We start from the raw sequence: 27,813 nt of genomic DNA on the forward strand, positions 1-27,813 counted from the left end.
TTAGTAGTGATTTCTTGGCAGTGATCCCTTCGACAATTACCCTGTTTTGGATCATGCATTTGCTTCTTGGCCTTTATGAAGCAAGTTGTTGTTTCAAATGTGACCCATAAGTTGCTGGAGAAGGAAAACTAACAGAAAATATATTGATTAGAGTCCTCTAAAATGAAGCTGCAGGGTTTGTGAGCTGACAACTTGGTGGTGGTGGCGGGGGGGTGGAGGGAGTCAAACTATCTTGATGCTTCAGCCTTTCATTTCCCTCTTTGCTGATTGGTCTGTTTTCTCTTTGCGCCCCGCCTACTCGCAGATCTCCGGCATATGATTGGCGGGTAGAGACGTCAGTCATGTCTGGATCCCGCCCACTGAGCAGGTTGGGTTGCCTGGCAATCAGCACTCTGAGCGCTGCTGCTTGCTGGAGGCTGACTTTAGATGTTGCATTGCGGATTTGCAGCGGCTACAATGTAACAGGATGTTGCAAATGCAAACATGTCGCTACCGTCTCGATGCCGTCCACTGTGGGATGACACGCTTCAGGTCCTGTGAAGAGCGATACCCTCGCGTGTTTACTGACACCTTCAAACACACTGCCGCCTCAGTAGGTCAGCGCGATTTGTCCTTCCATTGAATGAAGAAGGTTGGATAGCGCAGGCTGCACAAAAATAATGGCGACTAATCAAGACGGTTGTAGTGTCAAAGTGGCTTTAAGGTAAGACAGCTTCTTATTTATGACCGGGGTTTGTGTCGGTGCCAGGATAGTGGAGCGGGGCAGTTAAAGCGCCTGGGAAGCCATTGTGTGGGCGCTCTTGTGTAGTGGTGTAGCTTGCTTGAATAGGTGATGGAAACTCAATTGATTTTGGATTTTAAAATGAACTGAATCCTCACTCTTGTCACTGACTGCATTTTGACTTCAAAGCAAACAGATTAATGTTGACTGGTATTCAGTTATTGCTTCATGTTGGCAATTATTTGTTTTTTCCCCATTTGGTTGGCTTTTGTGCTTTACTTGATATTTGGGGGACAATGGACTTTTAGCAAAATACCGACTGGTGGAAGAGGAACCACAAATAAGCTTTCTTTTTCGGTCTTTGGGGGAAGTGCAATAAATGTCACCACCCATGTTATTGTGGCATGTTTGACATCACATTCTTTCCAAAGTGTACACTTCTGCACAGATCATTTTACCTCCGCTCCACTGTTCAGTCTTTGTTCATCAAAGTGGGTTCTGTTGATGCGGGGGTAAAATGGTGAGGGATTGGAATTATTGCATGGGCAGGGAAACGGTATGGGAAGAAAAATTCATTGCTGTTTTACTTTCATAGCTATAAGATCGTAACTGACTTGAGTGAGCTGTAAAGGGTGTTTTGCTAACCAAATTAGGAAAATGTAATGTCAGCAGCACAATACAATGATATTTTTTGTCACCTTTCTCCTATCTTTCCCCCCCACCACCACCATCACCTTCCTCCAAAATGGTAACAATGACAGTTTTACAATTACCAGCAAAGAATCGTTTCGAAATAAATGTATTTGAAATATGTTCTTGATGTTGCACAATGACCATTATGTTGCTCCTTTTTAATATATTCTGATTTAAAGCGATAATTTTAAAGAAACCATTAAATCGTCTGTGAGACTGATGGGGAATGAGAACAAAGAGTGTGCGAATGGGCTGGGACATTTTGATCGGGAAAGAGTCGATTAAAGTTCTGTTACATACAAAAGATATGAATGAGACTAGAGACCAAATTAAAGTGGGTGATGAGACAATAAGGTGCAATGACAGTCAGTGAAATCCACAGTATGTAATTTGTTCAATGGCCATTGACTTTGCTTCTCTCCCAATTGTGAAGCTCATTCAAACATTTCACAAAATGATTTTAAATTTGATCTTGTGCACTGAATGGGCAATTTACAAGTCACCTGTCACCACAGATAAATGGAAAATATAATTCATGTCACATAATGGTAAATCAGCTTCAGCGTGCGTGTCACAAGCTGTTTTATTAATATTTTTTAAATTCTTGGTTTGACCTCGAGCAGAGTTATCACAAAAGAATAAGACTTTTCTAAAAGATTCAATCAAGTATGGATCATGATTGTAAGGATCAAAAAATATTCAGTTGATTTTCATGTCCGTAAATAACTGTTATTTGTTTGGTGTCACCAAAATAAATTTGATCGGAAACCCTGGGCACAAGCTTCGACCTTGGGAAAAAGTTAATAAAGCTTTTTCTAATTTTGATCCCAGTTGGTTATTGGAAAAAAATTAACCTCCTCCTTGATGTTAAAAGGGTATCCGTACTTAAGCCTCAGCAGTGTAATCACATTCAAATGAATGATTCCTCCCAATAGTAAGTAGATAGTACAAGATTCCTGATTTCCGAATAAAACGTTGGACTCGCTGAAGATCGAGTTTTAGTTAGAGAAAAATGCTTTCCAATTCATGTAGTTTTTCCTCTTGGGATTTGTGGACATGGAATTAAATATAATTTGTTGTTTCTTATTTTATATCTGACTCGAATAACAAAATAATATTCAGTTTGTCAGATGTTGTTTGATAACAGCAGAATGTAATGCAGAGAAAATGTGGAATTGTGATTACTGACAATCTTAATTCATTCTTTAAAATAGATGGTACAAGTATTGAGGAGGTAGTAGTTAAGAAATGTCTTCTTGAAGCAAATTAACCTGAAGCAATAGTATACATACACCTGAAAGTAATCACAAAACTGTGCAACAAAATGTCTTCCAAATGACCATCAATTCACAAGACACGTGATTGAAAGTGAACAGTGGTTTTAATAGTCTTACAACTGAGCCTGCCTGGGAGTTGGATCCTGCAGGCGCCAGGTCCCGGAGGGAAACAGTGTCCTGACGGCCGTCAGGGTATTCGATGAAAGCGTATTGGGGGTTCGAGTGGAGTAGGAGCACTCTTTCTATGAGTGGATCAGTTTTGTGTGCCCGGACGTGCTTCCGGAGGAGAACCGGGCCCGGTGTCTTCAACCAAGCTGGGAGCGAAACCCCCGGGGTAGTGCCCCTAGAAAAAACAAATAACCGTTCGTGAGGGGTCTGGTTGGTGGCTGTACATAGGAGGGACCTAATAGCATGGACCGCGTCGGGGAGGACCTCCTGCCAATGGGAGGTCGGGAGATTCCTGGACCGGAGGGTCAGTAGGACGGTCTTCCAGACCGTCGCGTTCTCCCTCTCCACCTGCCCGTTCCCCCTGGGGTTGTAGCTGCTAGTCCTGCTCGAGGCGATGCTCTTGTCGAGCAGGTACTGACACAGCTCGTTGCTCATAAAGGAAGAACCCCTGGCTCTATATACGTAGCTGGGGAACCCGGACAGGGTGAAGATTCTGTGCAGAGCTCTGATGACTGTGTGGGATGTCATATCGGGGCACGGGATGGCAAACGGGAAGCAGGAAAACTCATCGATGACGTTCAGAAAGTACACATTTCGATTGGTCAAGGGGAGTGACCCTTTGAAATCGATGCTCAAGCGTTCAAAGGGCCGGGATGCCTTTACCAGGTGGGCCCTGTCTGGTCTATAGAAGTGCGGTTTGCACTCCGCGCAGATCGGGCAATCTGTGGTGATGGCTTTTACCTCCTCGGTGGAGAAGGGCAGATTTTGGGCTTTGATGTAGTGGGCGAGCCGGGTGACCCCCGGGTGGCAGAGGTCATTGTGGACAGCTTTCAGGCGGTCGTCTTGCGCGCTGGCGCACGTGCCGCGGGACACGGCATCTGGGGGCTCGTTGAACTTCCCCGGTCGATACATAATATACTTGTAGGTGGAGAGTTCGATCCTCCACCGCAGGATTTTATCATTTTTAATTTTGCCCCTTTGTGAGTTGTCAAACATGAAGGCAATCGATCTTTGGTCGGTGATGAGGGTAAACCTCTTACCTGCGAGGTAGTGCCTCCAGTGTCGTATAGCTTCACGATGGCTTGTGCTTCCTTTTCGACTGAGGGGTGTCGAAGTTCCGAAGCGGAGAGGGTTCAGGAGAAAAATGCGACTGGTCTCCTTGCCTGATTCAGAGTATCTGCGAGAGCGACGGCTCTCCACCTGGAAGGGGACGGATTCATCCACCGCCCGCATGGCCGCTTTGGCGATGTCCTCCTTGATACAGTTGAAGGCCTGTGGGGCCTCAGCTGACAGAAGAAAGAGTATGGCCTTAAATAGTGGGCGGGCTTTGTCCGCATACTGAGGGGCCCACTGGGCATAATACGAGAAGAATCCTAGGGACAATGAGGGAGTTGTAAGAGGGGGCCCATGCGGTCCGGGTCGGGGCCCAGGACTCCATTTTCCACGACATAGCCGAGGATGGCTAGCCTGGTCGTGCGGAAAACGCATTTCTCCGTGTTATACGTAAGGTTAAGTTTCTGGGCAGTTTGGAGAAATCGATGGAGGTTGGCGACGTGGTCCTGCTGATCATGGCCGCAGATGGTGACGTTATCCAAGTACGGAAACGTGGCCCGCAGTCTGTACTGGTCCACCATTCGGTCCATTGCTCGTTGGAACACCGAGACCCCATTTGTGACGCCAAAGGGAACCCGGAGGAAATGGAAGAGGTGGCCAGCTGCCTCGAATGCCGTGTAGTGGCGGTCCTCCGAGAGGATTGGGAGCTGGTGGTATGCAGACTTCAGATCCACCGTGGAGAAGATGCGGTACTGGGCGATCTGATTCACCATGACTGCAATCCTGGGAAGGGGGTACGTATCGAGGAGCGTGAACCGATTAATGGTTTGGCTATAGTCTATTACCATTTGGAATTTTTCCCCGGTCTTGACAACCACCACCTGAGCTCGCCAGGGGCTGTTACTGGCCTCTATGACCCCCTCACGTAGGAGCCTCTGGACCTCGGTTCTGATAAACACCCTGTCATGCAGGCTATACCGCCTGGTGCGAGTGGCTACAGGTTTGCAGTCTGGAGTGAGATTGGCAAAGAGTGGAGGGGGGTCGAATTTTAGCGTCGCTAGACTGCAGATAGTGAGTGGAGGTAGGGGTCCGCCGAAGCTGAGTGTGAGGCTTTTGAGGTTACACTGGAAGTCGAGTCCCAGTAAGCGTGGAGCGCAAAGTTCGGGGAGTACGTACAGCTGGAAGTTCGAGTAGCTGGCGCCCTGAATCGTTAGGGTTGCGACGGTGCACCCTTGGATGTGAACAGTGTGTGAGCCCGAGGCGAGGGAGATAGGGAGCGAACAGCGTCCTACCAGATGAGGGTGTACGAAGCTCTCGGTGCTCCCGGAGTCGAAGAGGCACGGTGTACTGTACCCGTTGCTTTTAACGGTCATCATAGAGTTGTGGAGGTGTTTCTGACGTGACTGGTCCAACGTGACCGCGCTGAGTTGCGGGTAGTCGTCGGCTCGATCAGCTGTGCTGGAGTGGCCCCGTGATGACTGTCCGCTTGAGGTCGTAGTCATTGAGATGAGGTTCAGAGACTGGAGAGGATAGTGCCCAAGATGGCCGCCCCCGTGGATTGCAAGTGGCGGGCGGCGAGGAAGATGGCGGCCCCCATGAGTCGCACGTGGCCGGCCGCGTGGAGGAGGATTGCCAAGATGGCGGTCCCCATGAGTCGCACATGTCGGGTGGGGGCGGAGTCAGAATACAGGCTGCAGCATTACGGGGCCTGCGGGCCTGTGAGTTTGGGAAGCGAGTGCTCTGGGCTAGGCTGATCGGGCATAGTGTCCTTTGCAACCGCAGCTGCTGCAGGTTGCGTTGTGGGCCGGGCAGTGCTGCCGTGGGTGTTGGGGCTGCCCACAAAAATGGCAAGCTGGAGCTGCATAGTGGGTGTGTGGCCGCCCGGCGCAGGCCTGGGGCAGTCGCTGGTCGGGGGCCCATGATGGGGTCGCTTGGTCCGCGGGGAACGAGGTGAGGCTGCGGAACAAGACCTCCATGGTTGTAGCTAACTCTACAGTGTCCTCCAAGTTCTGGGCCCCTTTCTCAAGCAACCGTTGGCGCACATAGTTGGACCTGAGCCCTGCCACGTCCCGGACAGCGAGCTCCATATGTTGGGCAGCTGTTACAGCCTGATAATTGCAGTCCCGAGCTAAGGCTTTTAAATTGCGCAGGAATTCTTCCAGCAACTCCGCGGGACGTTGGCGGCGGGTCGTAAAAATGTGGCGTGTGTAGACCTCGTTGATGGGCGGCACGTACATTCGATTGAGCATGGCCAGGGCCTCTGTATACGAGGTAGCACAGTTAAGTTGCGTAGAGATACGATGGCTCACCCTTGCGTGCAGTAGGCTGAGTTTCTGCTCCTCCGTAGTTTCTGAAGTGCTTGATTCAGCCAGGTAGGCCTTGAAACATCTGAGCCAGTGTAGAAAGATTTATTTCGCCTCTGTAGCCTGCGGGTCGAGTTCTAGTCGGTCAGGTTTGAGGGCTGATTCCATAGTAGTTTTCTTCAAGTTTCCTAAGATTATTAGATTGATGAGACCATCAATTCACAAGACACGTGATTGGAAGTGAACAGTGGTTTTAATAGTCTTACAACTGAGCCTGCCTGCGACGAGATGAACTGAGAGCAGGCTTACGACTGCAGTGCTTTATACTTCTGGTTAGTGGGAGGAGCCATCTGCGGAGCCATGGGCGAGCCAAGGGTGGAGCCCAGTACAAACTCATCTCCCCCTATGGGCAGAGCCGCGCAACTGCTCGTATACAGAGCCCACAAGGACACAATACATGTAAGGCAATACAGTGTGAATTAACGAGTTATATAATTCACCACATTCATCTACTTCTATTTGTAGATGTTTCGTAGCAAAAAAGGTAGTCAATGGAAAGAGTGATGGTTAAAGTTAGGGGAGTTGTGAGCGAATCAGGACAAAAACTGAACAAAACTCAATTTCATTCAACTGGCTTGAATCAAATTCATTGATTTCTGCAGTGAAATTAATTTCTCAGATGCAGGACTGGTAACTGGTAGAAGTACTTTTTTTTTCATACTTTAACCTTAATGAATTCAATGCAAGGGCATTACTTCCTACCACCGCTGTTCAAAGCTGCGGAACGAAGAATCAGGAAGTGTCAGTAATACAGTTTCAGGAAGGATATAGGCCTTTTGTTGACTTCAAACCAGATTTTTGTACTGTCATGGTATGTGATAAAGTTTATCTGTGTCGGCTTGGGAGTGGAGTGATTGCAAAAGAAATCCCCCAATGTTTACAAAACAAATATACACTCCGTTTACACAGGGACAGATTTGCTTTAATGTTTGTGCATTTCATAGAATCCTAGAATCACTACAGTGCAGAAAGAGGCCATTTGGCCCATCGAGTCTACACCGACCCTCTGAAAAAGCACCTAGCTAGGCCCACCTCCCCGCCCTATCCCTGCGACCCCACCTACCTTTTTGGACATTAAGGGACAGTTTAGCATGGCCAGTCCACCTAGCCTGCATATCCTTGGACTGTGGAAGGAAACTGGAGCACCCGGAGGAAACCCACGCAGACATGGGGAGGAGGTGCAAACTCCAGACAGAAAGTCACCCAAGGTTGGAATTGAACCTGAGTCCCAGGCGCTGTGAGGCAGTAATGCTAACCACTGTGCCCCGTGCTGCCCACTTAAATCTGTGGTGGGATTTGAAATCATGTCCCCCAGTGCAGCAACCTGACCCTCTGAATTACTCATCTGGAAGCGTTACCACTATGACACCATTTTCATTATTAGATCACATTAGTACAATGATGGTATCCAATTACTGAAGATGTAGTTCTCAATTTAATAGGTGTCTTTAAATACTTAAGATAAAATGAAAGAAAGCTTGGTGCGGGGAAAAGGTCTGTTAGGCTCTTAATGATGAAGATGGGATGGTCAATGCAGGGCTGACTAAAATGTGAGTTTACCTGCAACTGCAGTATTAATTTCAGTTTGGCTATGTAGGGATGTGAAGACAGGCGGACGCGATCTCTGGAACTACCTTGATGTCAGAGTAGTGACCTCCCATCTGTCAGTTCATAGCGTGGTCGGCAGTGTCCTGTGTTGTGTGGTCCGGGGACTGGTGAGAAAATGGAGTGATGGAGAATGGACTCTTTTAAAATCTAAATGAGTAATTCCCAGTCAATGGAATCCTGATCAATATATAGAATGGCACAGGTTATGTAATTTGCAGCTCATGGAAATAAATATGATGAGCTGAATACTGTAAAGTGAATATTTTTACTGGGGTAGCTCAGCAACGTTCTGGATTGTGTAGGTATTAGTTTCACCTCTGAGTTTTCAGATTGTGGGTTCAAAGAAGAGTACAAAGAAGTTCTCCCTAGTATCCTGGATAATATTTACTTCCCAACCTTCAGTCCGTGAAAATAGATGATCTCATCTTTGTTTGTGGAACCTTGCTGTGCACAAGTTGGTCGCTGCATTTCCAACATTACCATCAGCTCAAAGTACTCCATTGACTAACACTTTGGGATGTCGGGAGATTGTGGCAGGCACTGTATAAATACAAGTATTTCTTCTTCACTGAAATGCAAGGCATTATTTAAAGAATAAATTGCGTTAGTCTGGCTGTGTAATCTGAATTGACACAAGGAAAAACCTGTGAGTTTCTGTTTGTTGCCAGATTTTATGGTTTTAAAACTGCTGACCAATGATGCAATAAGATTCTGCTGTACTGAAGATTTAAGTTAAATGTTGGTTACAATACTGTCATGACACCATTTGCCGTTTAATTCCACCTAAGCTGATGAACTGGACAATTTCTAACGTATGTAAGGATTCTAAAGTTAGACTGAGCAATCACAAATTAAGTCACAGACCAAAATTGGCAAGTGCAGAAACTTCATTTGATGAATACAGCATTTATTGAAGCAAACTTAAATTGTCCGGTTTTTCTGCCCACAGACCATTGTCTCCATTTGGTCACCATTCAGGATTCATGCTGCTGCGAGGAAAGACTGCACAGAATCATCTACTGTTTGAGATATTTTAGATCAGTGATTTAAAGCATAAGCCATGGGAACAAGGATGGGTGAAAGAAGTCTTCAGTTTCACTGCCATCCTTGGGTCAGGCATACTTGTTTCATTTTCATTATTTATTGCTGTTACAAATATGCAATTACTGGATGTAAGAACATGAGAAGGGCATGCAATGCTCCTGTGGCACAGTGGTTAGCATTGCTGCCTCACAATGCCAGGGACCCAGGTTCAATTCCAGCATTGGGTGACTGCCTGTGTGGAATTCGCACGTTCTCCCGTGTCTGCGTGGGATCCCGCTTTCCTCCCGCAGTTCAAATATGGGCAGGTTAGATTGGATTATGGGGCTGGGGTGAGGGAGTGGGCTGAGATGGGCTGTTCTTTCGGAAGGCTGGTGCAGACCAATGGTCCGAAAGGCCTCCTTTCTTCGGCACAGAAAGGCACTGTCGGGATTCTATGCATTTGGCACATTGAAGGTCACACCTCCAACATCTCGGGGGCGATTCTCTGAGCCCCGCGCCAGGCCGGAGAATCGCCGCAACCACGCCCCAACGCCGGCACACGATTCTCCGAGGTGCAGAGAATCGGTGCCATTTGCGTCCGCACGTTTAGCACGGCACTAGAATCGGCGGGGCCAGCGATTCTCCGGCCCGGATGGGTCGAGCGGCCGCTCCAATATGACAGCGTCCCGCTGGCGCCGTTCCCCCGGTCGCTGCCGGCGGGAACTCTGCGGGTACAGTTGGGGGGGGTAGCCTGTGCGGGGGGGAGAAGAGGGGGGATTCGTCACTGGGGGGGGGGGGGGGCCTCCGATGGTGTCTGTCCTGTGATCGGGGCCGACCGATTGGCGGGCCAACTCCCCCCCCCCCCCCCCCCCTCCCCTTGCCTCCCCGGGGCCTACTTCCTGGCGCGGCCGGCCCCTGAACACTGATCCCATGTTGGTTGGTGCAAGCGCGCAAAAGAAGTCTCCCGCGCATGCACATGTTGGTGCGGCCAACTGCGCATGCACGGGTTGGCGCGGCGCCCATTTGGCGCCGTGTAAGGAAGCTGGAGCGGCATGAACCGCTCCAGCGCTGTGCTGGCCCATGTGGGGGCCAGAATCGTACGTAACCGGGCCCGGATCGCGCTGTCGTGAAATGCAACGGCGTTCACGACGGCGCAAACTCTTGGACCCAATCCCCCCCCTCAACCGTCACATTGTAATATGTGGCAGTACCAGGAACCAGCCCAAGGTTTCGGCAATAAAAACATGAAAAGCATGAAGAACCTGGCAGCATCTATGGAAACAGTAACCGAACTGACATTACCAATCCAAAATTACACTTTTGATTTTGCATCTGCTGTTTGCCGAGCAGATTATTTTTAATATGACTCTGAATAAAAAAGGAAGAACAGGCATTTATAAAGCTTCTCATGACATTCCACCAGCTTCAGATCCAATACATGCAAGTGTAGCCCCTGTTGTCGTGTTCGCAAACACAGGAGCAGATTTGTGCACGGCAAAGTTCCACAAACAACAGAGATGAATGAACAGTTGATTGGGGTGCAGCTAGTTGAGGTATAAATACTGTCCATGGTTTGTGTAAATTCAACATTAATCTAAAAGATGGCATCTTTGACAATACAATACTCCCAGTTCTGAAGTGTCGGACCAGAGAATGGGTTAATGGTCAGGAGCGGTACGTGTAGATGAAATGTTGGTTTGGCTTCGTCAATAACACTGGCACCTCCTGAATCAAAGTTGAGTGTTTGTGACCCACCCCAGAATTTAAGCACATGGGGCGGGATTTTCTGAATCCTGAGGCTAAGTGTTGACGCCGTCAGAAACGCTGTCGTGTTTCTCGATGGCGTCAAGACGGCCCCAGGATCAGCAATTCTGGCCCCTGCTGGAGCAGTTCATGCCGCTCAAGCTGCTGATCCCGGCATCAGCTGGGTGCCGGGGGATGCGCGCATGCGTAGTCGGTTCGGCACGAACCCGCGCATGCACAGCCCCACCGCCGCGATTTCTGCCCATGCGCGGAGTCTCCTTGCCCTCGCCGGCCCCGACCCAACATGGCGCAGGAGTACAGGTGCCGGTGCGGAAGAAAGGAGGCCGGGAGACAGAGGCTGGCCCGCTGATCGGTGGGTCCCGAGTGCGGGCCAGGCCACATTGGGGGCACCCCCCCCTCCCACAGGCCGCCACCCGACCCTTCAACTCCGAGTTCCCGTCGGCTGCGAGCGGGTGTGGACGGTGCCGGTGGGACTCGGTATTCCCACGACGGCCCCTCGGCACATCCTGGGCCGAGAATTGGCGGGCCAGCTGCGTCGAGCAGCCCCCGACCGGCAGAGACCCACGTCAGGGCGGCGTGGCACGATTCGCGCTAGTCGCGGGGATTCTCTGGCCCGGTCCCGGGCTGAGAGAATCATCTTAGAGATCATCATAGAATTTACAGTGAAGAAGGAGGCCAATCGGCCCATCGAGTCTGCACCGGCTCTTGGAAAGAGCACCCTACGCCCTACCCAACGTCAACACCTCCACCCTATCCCCATAACCCAGTAACCCCACACAACACTAAGGGCAATTTTGGACACTAAGGGCAATTTATCGTGGCCAATCCACCTAACCCGCACATCTTTGGACTGTGGGAGGAAACCGGAGCACCTGGAGGAAACCCACGCACACACGGGGAGGATGTGCAGACTCCGCACAGACAGTGACCCAAGCCAGAATCAAACCTGGGACCCTGGAGCTGTGAAGCGATTGTGCTATCCACAATGCTACCGTGCTGCCCCAGTGGCACTTAAGTGAAATACTGGGGTGTGTTGCATTGTCAGAGCAGCTTTCTTGAACTAATGTCCTCTTTGCCTGTTCAGGTGCAGGTAAAAGATTCCATGGTGCCACTTGAAGAGGAGAATGCAAGTTCCTTCAATGTGATCCCAAAGATTTGCCTGTTAGCCGGTGTGGGAAGAGTTAGTATTTTAGGGGTGTGCCGGGGACAGGGATTGAGCATTGTTCAGGATGGGGGATTCAACCTGGAGCCAAGTCCAGAATGAGCAAAGACTCCAGTGTAAAATTGTAAGTGGGTAGGTAGTTCAATCGCAGTCAGCGTCGGGCAAACTTTTTTTGACGCTGACCGAAAGGTCTGAGCTTCTTTCCTCTGGCGGGGAATCTAGAACAATGGGGAGCAATTTCAGGATAAGCGTACAATCATTTAGGACTGGAGATAGTGAGAAGTCTTTTCACTCCGATGTAAACGTTTGGATTTTGCTGCATTTCGCTACCCCATCCCCCAGTAATGCTCATGCCTCCCACCCCCTCCTCCCCCACCACACCCTGACCTTTAAGATCGGGATAGGCAGATTTTGGGTGTCTCATGGAATCAAGAGATATAGGGAAAAGACAGGAGAGTGGAGTTGAGGCCCAAGATCAGCCATAATCCTATCGAATGGCGGAACAGGCTCAGTGGCCATATGGCCTTCGCTTGTTCCTGTTTCTTATGTTCTTGAGTAAATACAAGGGGCGGGATTCTCCGAAATGGAGGCAGAGTGTCCGTGCCGTCGCGTTTCACGATGGTGCGAAACCCGCGCACTATCAATTCTGGCCCCCTGCAAGCCGCTGGAGCTGTTCACGCCGCTCCAGCCTCCCTTCCCAGCGCCAACTGGGTGCCGTGCCAACCCGTGCATGCGTGGGGGACTTCCTCAACATGCCGGCCCTCACGCAACATGGCGCGGGTGTTCGAGGCTGGCCGCGTAACAAAATAGGGCCGGGGCTGGAGAGGATGGCCCACCGATTTGTGGGCCACGATTGGGGGCCAGTCCCCATCGGTGCCCCCCCCCCCCCCCCCAGATGAAGGATCCCCACCCCACCTCCACAGGCCGCCCCCCAATCCTGCGCGCAGAGTTCCCGACGGCTGCGGGTAGGTGTGGACGGCGCTGGCGGGACTCTGCCGTTTCCACGCGGGCGATCGGCCTAGCAAAGCTGGAGAATCGACGACACGGACACGGACAGTGGCCCGCGACCGGCAACACGCCAAACGCGCCGGCGCAAATGGCAGCGATTCTCCAATCCTTGAACAATTGCGTGCCGGCGTCGGGGCGGCGTGGCGCGGTTGTGGCGATTCTCTGGCGCGGGGCTTGGAGAATCCCGCCTAAGGTTATTTCTTTTAATAAATTCAGTTAACTGGCCTGAATAATAGGCATAGAAACCTAACTTTTTCTGGATGAGAGTGATCATTAGGGGCATGCGGTTTCTGCCAGTGTTATTTGTTTTTATTTGAAACAATAAAACCACATTCTCTTTGTTATTTTGTTGAAATCAGTGAGAAGTTTTATATAGTTTGAAGTGCATCATTTAATTTTTACCACCACATAATTGAAGTCAAGGAGGATAACTGCTCCTGGAAAATATCTTGCTCCCTTCAAGTTTTCAACAAATTTCAATCTTTAATTTAAGGAATATAGCTTTCACATATGGTTTTTATTCAGAAAATTAACTTGAGTATAAGTTAATAAAACATCATTCAGAAAAAAAACTTTTCTCACTGGGTTATAAGTTAAGAGAATGTGGGGTGAGGCGGTTTTTCAAGATTTGAGTGTCTATCTGTAACAGTTCAGAGGGATTGAGTTGTGATGCTGTGTCAGAGGACGTAAGCAGGGAACAAAAGAAGCCTGAATTAAAAGTGCACAGCAGGTACTGCAGTGCAGCATTTTGTTAAAGCTCGGGTTCTAGAAGGTGAATTGGGTCACGGGCTGCTTTTGTGTCATTAACCACCATTTGGCCCACACATGTTCCTCTAATTCATCAGCAGTGTGGCACCTTTTGCAGTGCCCAGTCCTAGGAAAATGCCAGATGGTGTCTGATCACAGTCATGCAGAGCTGATGAAATCTCCGGTGTGCAATTAATACATCAACTTGCATTGAAATCGCGCAAAAGATCGAGTTGTGTTTCTGCAATCTTCAAGTGAAGTAACGTTTTTAAAATGTTCAACTAACAATTACAAGTTACCTCTCCAGTGCGTTGTAGTGAGATTCTGTTTCACAAATTGAGGTTCGTCCAAGTACACTCTTTGAAACTAACCGAATTATATTAGCTCAATATTACGTGATTCTGTGGGTTAATGCACCCATTTTCATCTCTTCAACATCAGGCTGCTATATTTGCTTTAATCGACATATGAACTTACTTTTACTGTATGAGAGAATGATCTGTGAAATAAATGTTTAGGAGCAAATGGATTCTGTCAGTGTTATTTGATCATTTAAAAAAATAAATAAAACTGCATACTGCTTAATATTTCCTTGAAGGGATTTGTTTCTTCTGCCTGGCTGAGGAATCTAGAAATATTCACTCTACCTGAAATGGAAGAGAGGGAAAGATGATTGTTTAGGCTTCGATTTTCGGAGAGCCCCACTATCTTTGTGAAAAATGGTGGAAGAGGCCCAAATATGGTAGTCCAGCCACTGAACACAGCAATACTTTTCCAGGGACAGAAATTGGCTTGACTGGATTTGTGCAAGCTGTACTTAGCCCCGTGTTTTACAGCGGGGAGCTCTGGTCGCCTGAACTCCCTATTGTAGTGACAGATGGGTGGTGTCCTGATCTCCAAGGCCCCCGAAACAACCCCCGACTTCCCCCCAGCCCGAACGCAATATGGGAGGGTCCCGGCCCTGGATTTGCTGACCGCTCCTCCCCAAAATCGCAGCTTGGCACCCTAGCAGTGCCCAAGTCAGCTGGCAGTGCCACATGGCCACCTTGGCACTGCTAAAATGCCAGGCTGGCACTGCCAGGGCACCACCCTGCCCAAAGGGCATGAAACTTGTGCCCTCCAATCCCCTTGGAGACCCCCACGAGTGGCATTCCGTCTGGTCCCCATTTGTGGGGGCCAGTACCAAACAGCGCTCGCCCAAGTTCTTTTGAGACAAAGGGGTTGAACCCCAAAGCCTCAAGTACCTCGGAATCTGCACATAAATCATGCAGATTTGCTAAAAAGTGATCCCGCCCACTGTGGGTGGGATTCACTTCGCAACGCCTTGCGAGATCGTGTTGAATCTCCAGAGGCCTTGCGAGCCAGGTAGATCCTGGGAGCGAGGTGTCACGGCCACGCTGCGCCACAACGAGCTGCTTTTTGGGCGCAGCATGGCCGTTGGCTCCTGTCCAAAGTTTCTGTTGAGTGCACCCATCATATCATATATTCCTATTTGAGAGGTGCAAGCTGCCTTTAAACAGCAGAACAAATGTTTTTGCCCCCCCATTGGGCAAGCTGACAGTCAATAGTACTAGAAGTGCCAGCGCATTCTATTTCGTGATAGTAAGTCTTTTTAACCAATTTCGGTTCCCGATTGCACCCACGTGTTGGGGACATTTTGAACCAAAGAAATGCACTCAAAACTTTCAGTCGTCCCTCTGACTAGCAAACTGTCGTGCTTTCATTGAACTATCTGACATGCAACTAAAGTTTTGATCAAAAAATGCAGTCAAGTTATTTTAGGAGTATAATACACTCATTGTATTTGTGAATGATTATTTCTGTTCCTCAATATTGACTGTTAATTTTGTTTAAAGTAGCACATCAGCTGCAGAGCATTGAGAAGCAGAGATGCTTTAAAAGGCTTGTTTAAAAATTGAATTGGATGCTACTAAAATGTAATTTTGTCAGAGATGTTCGGATGGATTCAGCCAGGGATACTTGGCTCCAGACCTCATTCTAGCCTTGACCCAAACGTGGACAAAAGAGCTGAATTCTAAAAGGGAGCTGAGAGTGAATGCCTTTGACATCAAACATTTGACTGAGTGTTGTATCAGCAACCTTCGCAAAATTGAAATTAATGGGAATCTGGTGGGGGGCAGTTCTGCATTGGTTGGAGTCATACCCAGCATAAAGCAAGATGGCTGTGGTTGTTAGAAGTAATTCCTGTCAGGTCAGGTCAGCAAAACCTTGGGAGTCCCTCAGGGTCGTGTCCCAGGCCCTGTCATCTCAGCTGCTTCATTAATCACCTTCCCTCCATCATAAGGTCAGAAATGGAGGGCGGGATTCTCCAGGCCCCCGCCAGGTCGTAGAATCGGCGGGGGGCAGTGTGAACCCTGCCCTGACGCTGGCTGCCGAATTCTCCGGCGTCGGGGTTTTAATGGGGGCGGGAATCGCGCCGGTCGGCGGCCGCTGGCAGCGGCCCCCCCCGGCGATTCTCCGGCCCGCGATGGGCTGAGGAGCCGCCCGTTTGACGTAAATCAAACCAGGTCCGTATAGGCAGGCGGCCTGCAGAGTGCTCTTGGGGTGGGTGGGTGGGGGGGGGGGGGGGGGGGGGGTGGTTGGCGTGGGGATCTGGTCCCGGGGGGTGCCCCCACGATGGCTTGGCCCGCAATCAGGGCCCACTGATCCGCGGGCGGGCCTGTGCCGTGGGGGCACTCTTTCCTTCCGTGCCGGCTGCTGTCAACCTCCGTCATGGCTGGCGCGGAGAAGAACCCCACTGCGCATGCACTGGGATGACGCCAGCACATGCCGGCGCTCCCGCGCATGCGGCAACTCACGCCGGCCGGCAGAGGCCCTTCGGCACTGGTTGGCGTGGTGCCAAGCCCTTCCAGGCCGGCTGGCACAGCGCCAACCGATTCCACACCTTCGGGGCAGTCTGACGCCGGAGTGGTTCACGCCACTCCTCGGAGCCGGTATGGCTCGCCCGTGGGGTATGGGAGAATCCTGCCTGGGGTGTTTGCTGATGGTTACACGGTGCTCAGTACCATTCAGAACTCCTCCGATTTATAAAGATCGTGCCTGCAAGCAGCAAGACCTGGGTAACATTCAGACTTGGGCTGATACGTGGCAAGTAACCTTCGTGCTACGTATGTGGCGGGCAAAGGCCATCTTCAGTAAGGGAGAATTTAATCATCTGTCTTGGGATTCAGCTACATTACCATCGCTGAACCATCACCATTAACATCCTGGAGGGACATACATGCTGTGCAGGTCAGGAGCTGAGAATTCTGCGGTGCTGAATCCGCCTCCTGACTCCCCAAATCTTGTCCACCAAGGCACAATGTAACTACATAAGCACTGGCATCGGATGAAGCATACAGGGTGTAGTGCTTATGGACTGACCTCATTAACACTACACCCTGTCTGCTTCATCCGATGCCAGTGCTTATGTAGTTACATTGTATATCTTGTGTTGCCCAATTATGTATTTTCTTTTATTCCCTTTTCTTCCCATGTACTTAATGATCTGTTGAGCTGCTCGCAGAAAAATACTTTTCACTGTACCTCGGTACACGTGACAATAAACAAATCCAATCCAACAAGTCAGGAGGAATACTCCCAACCTGCCTGGATGACTTGCAGCTCCAATAACACTCCAGATGCTCAGCAGTAGCCACTTTAATGGCACCCCATCAATCAGCTTAAACATTCACTCCCTCCACAACCAGTGCACAGTGGCACCAATGTTACCATATACAAGATGCACTGCAGCTACTCATCAGACCATCTTCTACAGGGTTAATGTTGTGGTGAATGATATTACATTGGAATGCTGATGAAAAGCCCAGCAACATTTCATCTTCCAACACTGGGCAGGATTTTCATTCCTGGGCCTCACACCTATCATTGGATGAAACGTGGGTCGGGAGCCCCGGAAATGATGGTTAGCGGTTTCCAGAGGTCAATTTAGGAGTCGGTGGCCAATGAAAAAGACCCCCTCTGGGAGTCCAGTCCAATTGAGGGTGATGGATGGGCTCTTGACTCTGCTGCGTCAATGGGAGGCCCATTTGGCAGCCATAAATTTGAAGCCCCACAGTCAGAGGTAGTTGCTACTGAAGTATGGGGGAAGGTAAAAGAGCACTTGAATTTTTGGACATCAGCCACAAATGGATAAAGAAGATGACCAAACGTGTTGGTGCTTTCAAACATGAGAAGGAATGTCACTATGCCTCCCCCATCACAGTACGGTAGCGAGCACTGCTATGATTGTGCCTGATTTTTGGAATGATGTCTTCTACATTTAGTGAAACTTCCTGGCTCTAACATCTGCCTGGTCCAGCACACGGAGTCTTCATGGACAGCCGTCCGCCGGCCCATATGTTGGCTGGAAAATGTAGACAGTTTCGGAAGAGTGCCCTTAATTATGTATTGAAGGGGCTTAATAATTGTTTACTTGATGCGGCCGGCAGGTCACCATTCCCACCATCATTCCAACTCCTGCATAATCTTGTGGAGGTGGAAATAGATAGATAGAGAAATACAGCACAGAACAGGCCCTTCGGCACACGATGTTGTGCCAAACTTTTGTCCTAGGTTAATCATAGAATTTTGGACACTAAGGGCAATTTATCATGACCAATCCACCCAACCTGCACATCTTTGGACTGTGGGAGGAAACCGGAGTACCCGGAGGAAACCCACGCACACACTGGGAGGATGTGCAGACTTCGCACAGACAGTGACCCAAGCCGGAATCGAACCTGGGACCCTGGAGCTGTGAAGCAATTGTGCTATCCACAATGCTACCGTGCTGCCCTTAAATGTGTCATGGTGCCTGTCTGATGGGATTTCGCTTACATTTTTGGGCCCTGCTCCCTTTCCTCCAGATGCCTCTCCACGGACCATTGAAAATTCAGAGTAAACACTTGTTTTTCTCTCCTCAATTGCTGCCTGACCTGCTGAGTGTTTCCAACTTTTTCCTGCTATTTCAATTTTTCCAGCATCCACACACAGTACATACCTTTTGGGGAAAACTATTTGAAGCTGGGTATACAACTATTTGAAGCTGGGTATACTACGTAAAACAGATGAGACAAATATTCTAATAAATCACTTCTCAGACAAAAATCCCAATTACTTTTTTTTAGTAGCATGTGCAAAATTTCTTTATGTGGATCTGAGTATTAGAAGCTCCAACGCCAACAATGCAAAATCTTTAAATGGCAATTCACAACAGTGACTAATATTTTAAAAACTAGTGGAGACAATACATTTTAAAAGCTCCTGAGCTTTCAGAGTATTTGTATTTCTGAGAATGCTCAGCTCACATTTTGTTATTTTACAAGAAGTGTCACATCAAAATTAACTAATACATTTCAGGGAGAATTGCTTTCCATGGAAATGGATTAGTGACTTGAAAAGCCTTGAAGCACATTGACACATCACAGTGCTGATGAAGTGAGGACTCATAACCATGGAAACGACCTAAGATGTAAAAGCACAAAATGCTTGTTTTTAAGAACTATTGTCCCAGCTTTAAGCTCGATTTTAGAGCAACGATGAGCAACATAGGCTAGTAAGCGGGTCTCCTGAGTGGCCCTCCTTCATCTCAGTGGGCCAGAAGATTGAAATCCGTTTTGTTCACTAACCATGAACAAATATTTCAAAACGAGTAATAGAAAAATGTGTAATCGTTTAGCTATTGATGGAACTGTCATCAACTTCAAATGGTGAAAACAAAATAAATGTTTACACTTTGGGAGCCGAGGGAGCGCACGGCTCTCTCAGCCAATGTCGTGAGCAATCGGCACGTACCTCATTTCATTCGCCATTCCTGTATGTGCGAATCACTTCAGTCATACCGGTTAGAGAAAAAAAAACTACACGGAAATAAATCAGTGGAATGTGGCGACCCTGCATGTGGGCAGTGGGCAACAAAATGTTTCTCATTCAGAACCCAGATGGCCGCAGGTTGCCCACCACTGAAATGAAAAAAAATGAAATGAAAATCGCTTATTGTCACAAGTAGACTTTGAATGAAGTTACTGTGAAAAGCCCCTATTCTCCACTCCGGCGCCTGTTCGGGGAGGCTAGTACGGGAATTGAACCCGTGCTGCTGGCCTGCCTTGGTCTGCTTTAAAAGCCAGCTATTTAGCCCTATGCTAAACTAGAACATAGAACATAGTGCAGAAGGAGGCCATTCAGCCCATCGAGTCTGCACCGACCCACTTAAGCCCTCACTTCCACCCTATCCCCCAACCCAATAACCCCTCCAAACCTTTTTGGACGCTGAGGGCAATTTAGCGTGGCCAATCCACCTAACCTGCATGTCTTTGGACTGTGGGAGGAAACCGGAGTGCCCAGAGGAAACCCGCACAAACACGGGGAGAACGTGCAGACTCTGCACAGACAGTGACCCAGCAGGGAATCAAACCTGGGACTCTGGCGCTGTGAAACCACACTGATAACCACTCTGCTACCGTGCTGGTTTACAATTATATATTTCACAATTAACGATATTACTTGGATAATTTACCTTTGTTTGAAAATGTAGCATTTTGCTAGCACATGTTTTGAAAATCTGTACAAATGTATCAGTTGACTTGACAACCTGTTCTTTTTAAAAGAACGAGCTGAACTGAACCATTATGATGGGAATATGAGCGAATGAATGGGAGATAGAGAATTCTTAAGTCCTGGTGACTTGATTGTGGATGAAAAGCAAGATAAAGCTTGTTTCTCTGTCAACCCATGTTCAAAAGTCTGCTTACAGACATAGGCTAAAAATCAAATGCTGTTTGTTGCTGTTAACTTCTCCAGCTATTAAAGATTGTGATTCACAGATTGATGCTAATTTATGCATAGTGCAACATTGGCAGCAGCAAAATTTCATGTTTACATTGCCAAAAAAAAATCATCTTCAAAAGGTTCCATTCAAATTAGATTTGCATTATCTGGCAATACAGGGACAGAGCGTAAACTTTTCAGCATAGACAGTCACGCCCTAGCAGGAATTTTTTATCAGTTTCTGAACTCCACTTTTCAAGGGGGTAGTATGCTCTGACATTGCCGAATATATCTTGTTTTGGCCTGTGATAGGATAATCAGATCCTCCATAACTGGTAATAAATAGGAAGCATGGCTCTCCTTTAGTATTGAGATAAATTGAAAGAAATTCTGTTGATAGAGCAGTTCTGGATCTTATGATGTTAGTTTTGAATTTTAGCACTGACTGCGGAAAAAGTCTTCCATTTTAACGGACAATACATCAATGACAGTTAATTACACACATTTAGGTGACATTTTTTAATGGTTCCGAGTCCTAACTTGGTTTCAATTCAGAAAACTCTTGCTTGAGTATCCGTCTTGGCTTCTTTTGAACAAGGTGACATCTGAAATGTAATGGTAGGAAGCCCTATGACATAATATTTCTCCAAAATCAATTTGACAAAGTCCGAGGTGAGGAATGATAAGTGATGATTCACGCAATGGATTCAAAAATGGAAAAGAAAAAGTTGAAGGATAGCAAACAGTGATTACTCTGTAGGTTGGACTGGGTTGGTGGGGGATGGTGATAATGTACTGAGGGCTCAGTGTTGAGGCCACCACTGTTGCGCTTACACATAAATGCTCTAGATGCAAACACTGAATGTAAATTGGTCAAACTTGCTGATGATAACAAACTAATGATGAATGTGAAGTCAGAGGAAGGAACTCGGAAATTACAGAGTGAATTTGACAGAATAATGGGCAGATTGGTGACTTGATTAATATGAGAGGTTAAAAAGGCAACATAGGACAAGTGTACATTCAGAGGCACATACCCTGAAGGCAATGGTGGGATACTATTATGTTCAGAGACCTTAGTGAAGTCCAGAAATGTAAACCAGTAGGGTTTTTAAGGAAAACATAATCATCAGTCTTAATCAAGTCTTTAATCAAAATGGATAATTATTCACTGAAAGATGAATTCTGAAATTTACTTAAACTTGATAACCCTTTGAAGGATCAGTGTTCATGTATTGCGATTCATGAGTGGCATCTATCCATTACCCTTGTTTAGTACTGTGCTTTCATGGTTTATTAATTCAGTGTCAATACAGAGTGCATTGTCTGCATCATATGAAGGAAGTTTTATTAAGTATGGGGTAATGAACGAAGACATAAGTTATTTGGATACCTTGTGTAAATATGATTTGTATTCCCTTGAGATCAGAAGATTGAGGTGTTCTAACTGAGGTGTCTAAAATTACAGTAAGATTCAATAAGGTAGGGTACAGGCCTGTTTCCTCCTGGTGGGGGAATCCAGAGTGATGGGGTAAGATAGGTGAATTGGCCACGGTAAATTTTCCAAAAGGTTAGCTAGGGTTACTGGGTTATGGGGATAGGGTGGGCTTAAGTAGGTGGCTCTTTCCAAGGGCCGGTGCAGACTTGATGGGCTGAATGGCCCCCTTCTGCATTGTAGGAATTCTATGATTCAAGTGTACCAATGAACAATGATGCATAGTTCAGTGTTGTACTTTGTGAAACCATTAACTGATTTATAGTTGCTTCTACAAAGTTCTGCTGATTATTAAACCTAAAGTTTCTAATTAATTATATTTTTGGAAATACCACGGGCGCAATTCTCCGCTGCCCACGACGGGTCGGAGAATAGCGGGAGGGCCTTCCCGACAATTTTCCCGGCCTCCCGCTATTCTCCTCTGCCCCCCAACACGAATCGCTGCTCGCCGTTTTTTACGGCGAACAGCGATTCTCCGCAGGCCGATGGGCCGAATACCGCTGAGTTTACGGCCGTTTTCACGGCCGCGATCACACCTGCTTTCAGCGTTCGTGAAAACGGCCGCAAAGTGCCCGTCCCGGACAACCATGGCACCGATTGGCACGGCCGCACCACGGTGGGCACCGATCGCGGGCAGCGGGTCCGATACCCGCGCACTATTTGTTCTTCCGTCGCCCCGCAGGATCAGTCAGCGGGGCGGCTGAGGGGCATGACGGCCCGCGCATGCGTGGGTTTGACGCGTCTGCGTGATGATGTCATCCACGCATGCGTGGGTTGGAGCCGTCCAACCCGCGCATGCGCGGCTGACGTCATCGTGCGCGTCCGCCGGCGTGACACTTGGCGCGCGGACTTAGCGACGGTCGCTAAGCCCGCGATGCCGTGCTTCACGGGGCCCCGCTGCTAGCCCCGCCCGGGGGGGAGAATCTGGTCCCGGGAGGGGGCGCGGAGGCTGCCGTGAAACACGGCCAGCTTCAAGGCAGCCTTTATGACTCTCCGCATTTGCGGAGAATCGCGCCCCAAATCTTTGCTGATATATAATCACCCAATTTTTCACCCTGATTTCCAAAAAGAGAAGCTTGAAAATCAAAAAGACAGGCTGTTGCTTGACTTGTCTGTGAGACAGCTCTCCCAACTTTGGCACAAGCTTCCAGATGTTAGCAAGGACAACTTTGCAGGATTGACGAGGCTGAGTATGCCGTTGTCATTACCGGTGCCTGGGTTGATGCTGGGTGGTCCATCTGGTTTAATTCCTTTTTTAGTGTTTTTTTTTGTAGCGGTTGAATACTATTGAGTGGGCTGCTAGGTCATTCTTTAGGGCATTTAAAAGTCAACCACATTGCTGGAGTCAAATGTAGGCCAGACCAGGTAAGGATTGCAGATTTTCTTCCCCAAAGGGCATTAGTGAACTAGATGGGATTTCATAACAATCGACTTTTAATTCTAGATATATATTTTTTGAGTTTCTAAATTCCACCACCTGCCGTAGCTGGATTCGAACCTGGTCCCCAGATTGTTACCCTGGATCTCTGGATTACTAGTCCAGTGACAATACCGCTATGCTACTGCTGCCCTGGCCTGGTGTCAGGTCTCTTGAAGCACATGTTCACTGGGATTTTCCAGTCGACCTCCAGGTTCCCTCAGATGGTGGACGACAGTGTAGCTGTGTGGGGCTCTTCCTGCTGATGGGCCAAGAGATCCTCTGTTTCTCCCTGGGATTGCCCCTCTACCCTCATTCCCTTTCCTCCTCTCCACAGAGGTGGTCTGATTGCAAAGGTCACTTAAAATTCAAGGACGTTGGAAAGACGGCACGGCAATTTTTCAGGCACCCTTTTCTTCACTTATCCACCATGGGCAGCATGTTGCTGCTTTCAGCTGCAAAATCTCCTGTTGGCCCTCCAGTTCCAAGAGCCTGTTCGCTGGCCTTAAATGGATGGCAGGCTGACTCTGGCCACTAATTAGCCAGTTAGGGGAGAATGGCAGATGATTGACAGCTTCTCACACAGTCCAGGGGCAGGATTCTCCGAGCCTCTGTGCCAAAATCGCGATCAGCAAGGGGGCGGAAAATGAGCTTCAAACCCGAAATCTGGCGCAACGCTGCTCCCTTCACCGGGGGTGGTCTTGCAGATGGCCAAGCTATCGATCGGGGGCCACCGATCCGCGGGCGCACGCGGTCTCGGGAGGGGAGGGGCTGATATCTTTTTGGTGCCGATCCATGGTGTGGGTCCGCCACATTGCACGGAATGGCCGACTCAGGCCGCTGTTATGCGCATGCGCGGACCCCCGACCAGAAGTGCAGGGCCCCGTAACGGCAGCCAGAGCTGTGAAGATCTGCTGGCCCCCTTCAGAGAAGAGAATCACTCTGGACTTTCTTCAGGAAAGTCCAGAGTGATTCATCCGCATTTTGACGCTGGAGTGGGGACGTAGCCCCATTATTGGAGAATCCTGCCCCGGGTTTCTGACGCACGAATTTCACTGGGTTGAGTGGGGCCTTATTGGTCTCTTTTCTCAAATCTAGTGAATTTGCATATTGTGTTGTACTGAAGTCCCACATGAGATTTTTTTCTATTTACACTTTTTTTTGGCTGATCTGGATGAAGAGTCTTTGTACTGGAGATTAACTAATTTTAGAACCCAGTATCAGTTGTGAACCTCACAAATCTGGTATAATGCAACTGGATATAGAGTGAAATTACATGATGTAAGCTTACATCTTTACCAACTAAAAGTAATGAAGTCTGGATCTTTCAGTGCTATGGACTAAGCTTGTAGAAACTGAACTGAAATTGATCAAACTAATGAGGGAACTGTTCATTCCCAGACTTGGGACAATAATCAAAAAATTCCAAAACATTGGGAACAATGGTAACGCGCAGTGTCTCTGCATCCACGATAATGATTTGTATTTGTCATTATCCGGCCGTTTACAAATTAAGATTTATTTTCTTCAAATTGACATATGTTGGGTTATATTATTCAGTGCTGGTCCTGAAAATTGCCACAGTAAACAAGACTATAGATTGTTTTTCACTCGGGGGACTGTAGGTTTAACAAGCCTTCATTTGTTGAATGTTGTACAACACATTATTGTGTGTCTTTGGAATCTGGTGTCCATCCCAAGGGCTTGAATTTAACCTTGTTGAATTAAGGTTTAAAACAATCCCACTTCTGGATCAGCCAGTTGCCAGCTGTTGCTAGTGTATTGTCTCCCAGGAGGATGTATGATAGAGAGCAGAGCTGGAGGAGTGCTACTTAACAGCCTTGCTGGCTGGCAGCAGCCTCCCGTTATTTAAAAAAGAATAGTTCCTTCGAGCATCCAAAAAGCTGGAGTTCTCTGGGATTGTACCCCTTCATACAGTGATCAGCAAACTCTGTTCTTCCACTGGTCACAGATTGGAGGAATTGTTGCGATCAATCTCATTTAAATTGCAAGCAAATTCCGGCCCCGGGTCACTGTCCATGTGGAGTTTGCACATTCTCCCCGTGTCTGCGTGGGTCTCACCCCCTCAACCCAAAGCCCAAAGATGTGCAGGGTAGGTAGATTGGCCACGCTAAATTGCCCCTTAATTTGAAAAAAAAAAGAATTGGGTCCTCTAAATTTATTTCAAAGAATTCAAGCAAGTTTCTTCTGGGCGATGTGATGTATATAGTGAAGATAAAATGTTATTTCATATTCTCGCATCCATCAGATTTGTCCAAGTGATGCAGCATTTTTGTTCATGCAAGGTTTTCCCCAATAACACAGTCACACTATTTCTTGTGGCAGTTGCCACAATCATCGATCGTCTGCATCACGTCAATTTAGCACCTAAGTTTCTCGGGTGACTGTCCGTGTTGAGTTTGCACGTTATTCTGGGTGCTCCGGTTTCCTCCCACAGTCCAAAGATGTGCAGATTAGGTGCATTGGCCTGCTAAATTGTCCTTGATGTCCAAAACGTTAGGTGGGCTTACTGGGTTACGGGGATAGGGTGAAGGCTCAGGCTCAAGTAGGATGCTCTTTCCAAGGGCCAGTGCAGATTCGATGGGCCGAATGGCCTTCTGCACTGTAAATTCTATGATTCATACAGCACATAATATTTAACCTTGTATGAAAGCAGAGTTGCACCTCAAGTGATGGAATATCAACAGCAGATGGCTCGTGTAGGTGAAATTGAGAGAGATCTGAGTAAAAACATGGTTGGATGACTTCAATTCTAGAATTACCCTCATTGCTGCGAATGGTTGAAGATGACTCAAGTCCGGCCACAGATGTGTGAAGTGGGAAAAAGTTTTCTTTATCAAAATGAATAATCTAAATAGCTCATCGTGTTTTTAACGTTGTGTCGTTTGTCGCTGATTGAGTTATTTCTGCCTCGCAGATATGAACTTGCAGCAGGCTGCTGGTGAGAAAGAAGGAAATGATAAATTTATTTTAAACAGATTTGGTATTCTTTTCCCACAATCTGAGGAAGTATTTTATCCTAAAGGTTTTTTTCCATCTCTTCTAATTTCCCTACCCATCCGGTATGAGCTTTTTGAGCCAATAACCCAGAAACCACGTGAAAAATGTATTCATGCCACATAGCATGTGAAGTTTCGAGTTGGTGAAAACTCAGTGAATACATTAGATACACATTCAGATGTTTTGAGTTAGAAAAAGGCACAAAAATGCTTGCATTGTTTCTGAATATTTGCAATATCTGTCAAGGGTGCATTCTACATCTTCTGTTTCTTAAGCTTTCCCCTCCATCGCCTTCCATCAGAGAATTTTCAAAGTGGGTACAATCCCAGTGAGTGCTGTCGATAGTCTCATTAATTAAAAAAACTCAATAGATTTCCCTTCAATGAATCCTCAGAGGGCACATAGATTAAGGTTTTTAGAAAATTGTTCCAGTCCTTAATTATTCTTTGGGGGGTGGGGGAGGGGCAGAGGAATTAGCAGAGGAAGCACATTGGGTGTATACAGTTGAAGCTGATGGCTAGAACTCTTCAAGCGCGGTCACCTTTGGGTTCAACGTACTGCTTAGAAATATTGAATTATGGCGCAGCACGGTGGTGCAGTGGGCAGCACTGCGGCCTCACGGCGCCGAGGTCCCAGGTTCGATCCCGGCTCTGGGTCACTGTCCGTGTGGAGTTTGCACATTCTACCTGTGTTTGTGTGGGTTTCGCCCCCACAACCCAAAGCTAGGTGGATTGGCTACGCTAAATTACCCCTTAATTGTAAAAATGAATTGGGTACTCTAAATTTAAAAACAAAAAGAAATATTGAATTTTTCATTCAAAATTTTAGAGAGGAATGTCAACCCATGGGCTTTCCTTTGATTGTGGACGCTGTGGACTCTTAATGACGTGACCGACTGGATTTCTGTTGTTCTACCTGCTGAAATTTATTATTTTTATTTTGTTGTCACCGTTGTATGTTATCACACTCTAGAACATCACATGTATGCACAACTTTTTCTTTTGTCTTAGAGGCAAACCGGGCTATTTAAGTTTATGACTCTACCAAAGGCATTCCGTGAAGGTGGAGGTTAATTCTCTCCTGAATTTGCATTAAATGCCACAACACATTCTCTTTGTGCCTGTGTGGGTTTCCTCCGGGTGCTCTGGTTTCCTCTCACAGTCCAAAGATATGCATGTTAGGTGGGCTAGCCATGCTAAATTGCCCTTAGTGTCCAAAGGGTGCCTAAATTATTAGGTAGAGTTAGGTGGGTTACAGGGATAGGGCCCGGGAGTGGGCATAGGTATGGTGCTCTTTCAGAAGGTTGGTGTAGACTCGATGGGCTGAATGGCCTCCTTTCTGCAATCTAGAGATTCTATGAGCGGATTTGTTCTTCGTTCTGGTACTTTAGATGTACCAGTTGCCGAGGCAAACTTGATAAATAATAGCGACGAGTGTGTTTGATTAATGTCAAAGTGTTTGACGCCAAGGTGGCACTTACGCTTGAGAAAACAATAGGGGCATCTGTTCTTTTTAAGTTCCATAG

General features: G+C 47.7%; 1 protein-coding gene across 3 annotated transcripts in view; it reads left to right on the top strand.

Moving 5' to 3' along the window:
• The first annotated feature begins 367 nt into the window (after positions 1–367).
• The window catches only part of kif21b (kinesin family member 21B), a 220,108-nt gene continuing 192,662 nt past the window's right edge, over positions 368–27,813 (top strand). For all 3 annotated transcript variants that reach the window (XR_005463373.1, XR_005463374.1, XM_038819459.1), the window contains exon 1: positions 368–703. Coding sequence is in view for 1 of the 3 variants with exons in the window: in XM_038819459.1 (XP_038675387.1) it covers positions 660–703 (44 nt within the window). In the remaining 2 variants the exon portion in view is untranslated. The remainder of the gene's footprint in view (positions 704–27,813) is intronic.

The sequence above is a fragment of the Scyliorhinus canicula genome, chromosome 15 (assembly GCF_902713615.1).
Source record: "Scyliorhinus canicula chromosome 15, sScyCan1.1, whole genome shotgun sequence".
In the NCBI taxonomy this organism is placed as follows: domain Eukaryota; kingdom Metazoa; phylum Chordata; class Chondrichthyes; order Carcharhiniformes; family Scyliorhinidae; genus Scyliorhinus; species Scyliorhinus canicula.